The following is a 7299-nucleotide window of genomic DNA, read 5'->3' on the forward strand; positions in this document are numbered from 1 at the left end:
CACGTGATTATGAGTCAAATCAATGGTGAGCGATTACAAGGGCTTTGTTCCCCACCCAAGATGTTAATTGTGTGGCCACAAGTATTATAACCACTTAAACTGGTTATGGAAGGAATACTTGGAAATGGAAGGTCCCTGACTCAGATCCTAGGAGATCCTTACAGACTGGCTCATTACATAGTTACCCATTATTCAGTGTTTCTCGAGACCAGAGGTTTTGGAGTTCAATCATCATTTTATTGTTCTAAATTTGGTCAAGGTCCCTTTTCTTTTAACATAGTAATGTAAATGTGTAATGTGTAATTTTAACATTATTGGAAGGAGGCACCTGATATGGTAGTAACCATGCCAATGAGCCATGCCAGTGCTAGCTTTACATAATACACCCACCCAATAGCTTGTGCCATTGAATGCCTACTGAGCAGGATTGTGGAGATGTAGAGCACCAGGTTTAGGAAGGAAAGGGTATTTGTGAACAGTGAACAAAGCTCAGACTGACAAAGGTACTACATTTTCTACGACAAAAGGTACATAGTGGTCTTCCAGTAGACTTTCATCTGGTAGATCACACAGCAGCCTAGCATTGTCCATCAATAGTTCCAATGGCTCTACCTTCTTGGACCTCTTCTGTGAACTCATTCATACTCTTTGTATGTTCTGGAGTTTGTGTGTTCTTCCCATGTCTGTGTTGTTTTCTTCCAGGTACATACAGGCAGGTTAATTGGCTCCTGATAAAATTGACCATAGTGTGTGGGAATATGATAGGGACCTTAGATTGTAAGCCCAACTGGAGCAAGGTCTGATGTAAACCATGTATAGTCTTTGACATTTCCCAGATTATCAACAAATGCCCTAAATATACTGTACTTATTAGGCCATTTGTGTAGCGTCTAGTACAGGGATCCCCAACCAGTAGCTCGTGAGCAACATGTTGCTCTCCAACCCCTTGGATGTTGCTCCCAGTGGCCTCAAAGCAGGTGCTTATTTTTAATTCCAGGCTTGGAGGCAAGTTTTGGCTGCATTACAACCAGGTGTACTGCCAAACAGAGCCTCAATGTAGGTTGAAAATCCACATAGGGGCTACTAAATGGCCAATCACAGCCTGTATTTGGCACTCCAAGAACATTTTTCATGCTAGTGTTGCTCCCCATCTCCTTTAACTTCTGAATGTTGCTCACGGGTTCTAAAGGTTGGGGATCCCTGGTCTAGTACTAAGTCCCTTGTGTGTGTCACACTAGTCAAGGTTATCGTGGAGGCATCTAGGTGGACATCTATATAGAAAAATATATATTATATATCTTTAGGGAACAGAGAAAGAACCTCATTAATTCAGACCACGATTGTCTCCCTGTGACCTTTTCTTAACAAAATCAATTTCATGTTACTCGGCACGGTGTATTTACACCAAACCCAGGTGCCTTTCCGATCCTTAAGCTCCAGTATCTCAATCATGGGAAATCTATGCCCCGAGGGCTGCGGTTGTGTTTTGGCCAGGAAGTTTGTGTTTTCACTCGAACTTTAACAACAAACAGTGCCGGGTATCCTACATGTCATCCACAAACACATCTCTCCTCCTGTGGAATGCTGGAAATATCTCCAGCTCATTCCTTACCGCCTGCCTGTATCTGAATGGCCTGTGAGATAAGGTATGGGTATGGTCTTCCCCCTGCCAACTCCAAATGAACACAGCACTGCCAAGCACAGGCCGGGCACACACTGGTATCACAGACACCGGCCCAACATGGCACTTTGTCCACTTTTTAAGTTGAAGGCATTTTAAAATCGCTAACATGTGAATTTGTGTATGTAAAATAAGTAAGGCGATTTGTGGCCAGATATCAATAGGGGAGACCCGTCGGATGCCCCCACACATGAGCAGAAAAAATCCCAAATCAGTCTAAAGGACCGATAGCAGCAGCTTTAATCTGTCTGTGTCTGGCCACCTTTAGAGAAGCGCTGATACTACCAGAATTATTGTAACCAGAGCAGTCAGATACAATTTGATTAAGTAAAGGGTTAAATGCTCTCTGCCCCACTTAGTTACACACCAGTTAACCATCCCACAGCCAAGGTGAGTGTGTTACAGGCACCTTGTGAGGTCTGTGTTGTGTAAGATGGAAATCACCTGGAGGGGGCGAATGGAGACTGTCACTCAGGATAATCTCTCCTTCTCTCCATCTCCCTCTGTCTTGTTCACATGAATGCCCAGGGCTAGTGTCTGTGATTTGCCTTCATGTGATGAGATGCCATGACTGTGTCTACGCCCGCACCCCTCTCTGGGAAGATAGCAGGTATAGTAGGGAGAGATGGTGCCTATAGTAACAGTGGATAATAGTCTCTGGGAAGGGAGTGTGACTGTGGGATAGCAGGTATAGTAGGGAGAGATGGTGTCTATAGTAACAGTGGATAATAGTCTCTGGGAAGGGAGTGTGACTGTGGGATAGCAGGTATAGTAGGGAGAGATGGTGTCTATAGTAACAGTGGGATAATAGTCTCTGGGAAGGGAGTGTGACTGTGGGATAGCAGGTATAGTAGGGAGAGATGGTGCCTATAGTAACAGTGGATAATAGTCTCTGGGAAGGGAGTGTGACTGTGGGATAGCAGGTATAGTAGGGAGAGATGGTGTCTATAGTAACAGTGGGATAATAGTCTCTGGGAAGGGAGTGTGGCTGTGGGATAGCAGGTATAGTAGGGAGAGATGGTGCCTATAGTAACAGTGGGATAATAGTCTCTGGGAAGGGAGTGTGACTGAGGGATAGCAGGTATAGTAGGGAGAGATGGTGTCTATAGTAACAGTGGGATAATAGTCTCTGGGAAGGGAGTGTGACTGTGGGATAGCAGGTATAGTAGGGAGAGATGGTGTCTATAGTAACAGTGGATAATAGTCTCTGGGAAGGGAGTGTGACTGTGGGATAGCAGGTATAGTAGGGAGAGATGTTGCCTATAGTAACAGTAGATAATAGTCTCTGGGAAGGGAGTGTGACTGTGGGATAGCAGGTATAGTAGGGAGAGATGGTGCCTATAGTAACAGAGGATAATAGCCACTAAGTAAAGGGCACAGAAAATAATAAACACATGTGGTTCCAGAGAGGTTAACATCTTGATTTCCCATACCTACTTCAATTGAGTTGTTACACTATGCAGCTGTCAGTGGGAACAGGTAGATTGTAATTCAACAACAACAGAAGGGCCAGTGAAGCAACACAAAGTGTTCAGTACCCTGGGTACCACGTGTAATTATAAACTCTTATGTTCTTTAAAAGCAGAACAACCCCTTATTTTAACAGTTTCTTTCAGAAGTGTATAAATGTCACAGTGATGGTGCAGTTAAATGAAACACGCCATTCATGCATTTTTTTTTTGCACTCAAATACTCTTCCGCCAATAAATTAACAACCTTAATGCATGTGACGCAAATGAGCAGGTTGTAACCCTAAAGCCCCACAGTCCTGTGATCCCATAGCCTGGGAACGTTAACCACAAATTGCCCTCCCACGTCTACACTACCCCTTCCCTACAGCACCCTCTTTATATCACATGACCTTGATGTCTTGGTATTCTGAAATCTTATTGGGTTTAATCTGTTGACCTGAAAGTAAAGGGATCAGTATCTTAGTGCTAATTAGTCGTTAAACCAACAATTCTGGGGTCTGATCAGTTGGAAAGAGCTGGGAAGAGGAGGCCGAGGATCTATTTTTCTAGGACACAATGAAAATAACTAAAAGGATCATCTTTAAATAGATAAGGTGCTGAACAAACCGCCGGCAGTAGATGAACATCATTGCAGTTGGTCAGCCCTTATTAGCCCATTCTTATCGGTATCTTTATTGATATATGTCATATATGCTGTCAAAATGCTTGCAGAATCTGCAGGTGGGCTGCGTACTGTCCCTTTAAATCAGATACAGGTCAGGATGGTAATTATTCCTGAATCTGGATCAGAGTTTCTACCGTGACATCGTTTTTTTTTTTAATTTTTATGCCAGTTACATCGATAGGAATCTGTTATTTCAAAGGCTTCCGCGTTTGAAATCTGATTTCAGTTCTCTTAAGTTATATTGTAAAAGAATTTGCTTGGTTGGCCGTGTCAGAGGAGGTCCAGATATCGGAATGACCCTGAGGCATTTCCAGAGTGATCAGTAACTCTTTTATCCTATTTACAATACACAGTCTCCCTTAAAACACTAAGTTCACTGGATCCGCCCCAAGGCTGTTGTGACTACACAGAACCTCCACCACCACCCCCAGTATCGGTGTCCAAATTCATACCCGTCGGCTCAGTCCATGACATGTTACAGTTCTCGTCTCTTTGACGCACCTGTCCAAAAATCCCCTGCCTCTAGCATGATCCATCTGTACTGAAGGGATGACAAGTTCTCAAGATGCCTCCTAAATGACAAAGGCCAATATGTCTGGCAAAAGTCTATAAAAGTTACTGAGACCATAGAAGTTGACTTTCTGATAGTTCTTGGCTTGGTTGCATAGTAGATGAGGATGTAAATCAAAGTCAACCCTTCCCTCAATTCTCTACAGCAGAGGACTTTGGACCAATTGGTTTTAGCTACTTCTTTGTGATCGAGAATTTGGTTGCACTCCCTTTGTTCCCAAAACATTCGGCTGCCCCCCTGGTGGGCTTGGGGCAGTGACAGGAGGCTCACCCTGAAGGCCAGTTAGGGTGGAATTGGGGAGAATGGGCATTAGCTCTTCTAGATACAAACGAAAGTCCATCTTGAAAGAGAGATTTTTGGTTAATATGTATATGAGGTCATTGAAGGTTGAAGTTTGGACCTTCAACGGGGGTGCTGGCGGGTGGTATGAACTGAAAACCATTGCCTCAGTGCATAAGAGCAAGAATCATATAATGTACCATGTCTTGTCCCCACTACATGGAATAGTTCCACAGTTTGGGAAACATTGCTCTAGAATTTGCATCAGTGGTTGTCTAACTTTTGGTTCGACTTTTATGGTCCACTGTTTGTTCAAGATTTCCATGGCCTCATAAGAACGGTGTGTGTGTGTGTGTAAGAGAGAGAGAGAGAGAGAGAGAGAGAGGGAGAGAGAGAGAGAGAGAGAGAGAGAGAGAGAGAGAGAGGGAGAGGGAGAGGGAGAGGGAGAGAGAGAGAGAGAGAGAGAGAGAGAGAATACATACGTATATCAGAGCTTTCTAAAGCAGTCTCCAATTTGGTGCACAAGCTGAAAAAACACTTACTGATTTTCCATCAGTTGGACCAGTCCTTGGGTCACAATCACCCCTGTACTATGAGTAGACGCGACGATTCTTTTTTGTTGAACGACTGATTTCAGTGCAGTCCGACCAATCCGTCAAATTAACCGTTAGTGGGATTCGAACAATCGAACATCTTACGATTTTTCAGCCGACATCTGTCAGGAAATTTATCGGCCAGGTTAAAACTATCGCCTGAAATGGTCTCTTTAGTTGATGGACAACTCGTACATTTAAACGATCATTTCGAGAAAATCGTGGTCTCACGATAACGATTGGGTCTTTTAAAAATCTTTACATCTATGGCCAGCTTTACTTTTCTCAAGGGACCTGTTATCTTATATTGTCACAATTACTCATTTGCTTATCTAGAAATTCTTACAAATGTATCTTATCTTCTGTTGTGTCTGTTCTGCCAATTAAACTTTGTTTCTTTTTCTGGCTGTTCAGTGCACAGAAAAACTAGACTTCCCAGTACAAACGAAGGACTGCAGGTTGAGCTGTCAAAAGTGGGACCGTCCCTCTTAAAACAGGACAGTGATCGCAGTGTAAAGTTTGGAGGAGAGAATTATATTGTACAGGGACATAAAACTTGTCACCCTCCAGCTGTTGCAGAACTACAACTCCCACCAGGCCTCCAGTACAATCCTGGCACTTAATAAACTCAAAAAGTTGTAGTTTTTCATTAAAAACAACAGCAGATTCAATGTAAGATTTCTCCTTTTATTTCAGAGCAAGACACAGCCGGTCCTAAAATCACAATAACATCTGGAAAGCAAGTTAAAAAGATGCTGAGTCTGACATCAGTCACCATGGCAACTGAAAGCCCTAGTATGGCTGACTTGTGCCCCGCCTGTACAACTCCTGTTCTTTTTGCCTCCCTCTGAAGCCTTTTTTGATCAATATTATTTACAACATCCGTTGAATCAAATTAAATAAATATTTGGATCCCGTGGCTTTGCTCTTTCCACGCTTATTAAAATGTTTGTCAGTCGACAGGCAGCGCGGACGCCCCACTGCGTCCTGAAGGAACCCGGAAGTGATGACGTGTGGCAGGGACAGGGTAGTGTGGGCTGCCGGGGCAATCAACAGATTGGTGGCGGAGAATTAATCAATTACCGATCCTTTGGGGGCGAAATTGACAGAAACTGGTGCCATGGAGGCGCTTTATCACCAGAGTAACAAGTGAGTCGGATCTCGACCCTGTTCCACCTCCTTTCAACATAGAACCTGAGATGCCTCCTCATCCTTTTGCTTCAGTTCTCCTTGTAATAACTATCAGCTGCTGAATAAAGGGCTGCTTTGCCTTTAAATAAACTTTAATCAGGTCATAGAATGGCTAATTCTAAGCAACTTTTCAATTGGTCTTCACTTTTTCCTTTTTATAGTTTTTTAATTATTTGCCATCATCTTCTGACTCTTTCCAGCTTTCAAAGGGGGGTCACTGACCCCATCTAAAAAAAACAAAGGCTCTTTAAGGCTACAAATGTATTGTTATCGCTACTTTTTATTCTTCATCTCTCTATTCAGGCCTCTCCTATTCATATTCCAGTCTCTTATTCAAATCAGTGCATGGTTGCTAGGGGAATTTGGACCTTAGCAACCAGATGGCTGAAATTGCAAACTGAAGAGCTGCTGAATAAAAAGCTAAATAAGTCAAAAACCACAAATAAAATATAACGAAAACCAACTGAAAATTGTCTCCGAATACCCCTCTTTACATCATACTAAGGGCAAGGCAGACGTGACGTTTTTACATTGCGTTTTTAAAAAAGCTCCGTCGGGCGTAAATACGAAACTGAAACCACACGTGACCGTCAACATGCGTGTTTCAGCACGTAGGTTTCTTCTCCCACCATTGATTTCTCATTGTTCTCGATCCCCGTAATTCCGCTGGCTAGAAATAGAAAATAGAAAAGCTATTTACAGGCAAAATGGAGCAGGAATAATCGTCGATACGCAACGTAATTAGGTCACCGGCCTAATACGCCGTAAAAATGTATATGCGTCATTTATCTCGCAACGCCATATTTAAAATACTCTGCGTATTTACGTAAACTGTAGTGCAGATCCCA

General features: G+C 43.0%; 1 protein-coding gene across 1 annotated transcript in view; it reads left to right on the forward strand.

Moving 5' to 3' along the window:
• Nucleotides 1–6243: 6243 nt before the first annotated feature.
• The window catches only part of gosr2.S (golgi SNAP receptor complex member 2 S homeolog), a 14693-nt gene continuing 13637 nt past the window's right edge, over nucleotides 6244–7299 (forward strand). Inside the window, exon 1 of the mRNA XM_018237262.2 lies at nucleotides 6244–6409. Within this exon, the coding sequence (XP_018092751.1) occupies nucleotides 6381–6409 (29 nt within the window). The 5' untranslated portion in view covers nucleotides 6244–6380. The remainder of the gene's footprint in view (nucleotides 6410–7299) is intronic.

This window comes from Xenopus laevis, chromosome 9_10S (genome assembly GCF_017654675.1).
Source record: "Xenopus laevis strain J_2021 chromosome 9_10S, Xenopus_laevis_v10.1, whole genome shotgun sequence".
Lineage (NCBI taxonomy): Eukaryota > Metazoa > Chordata > Amphibia > Anura > Pipidae > Xenopus > Xenopus laevis.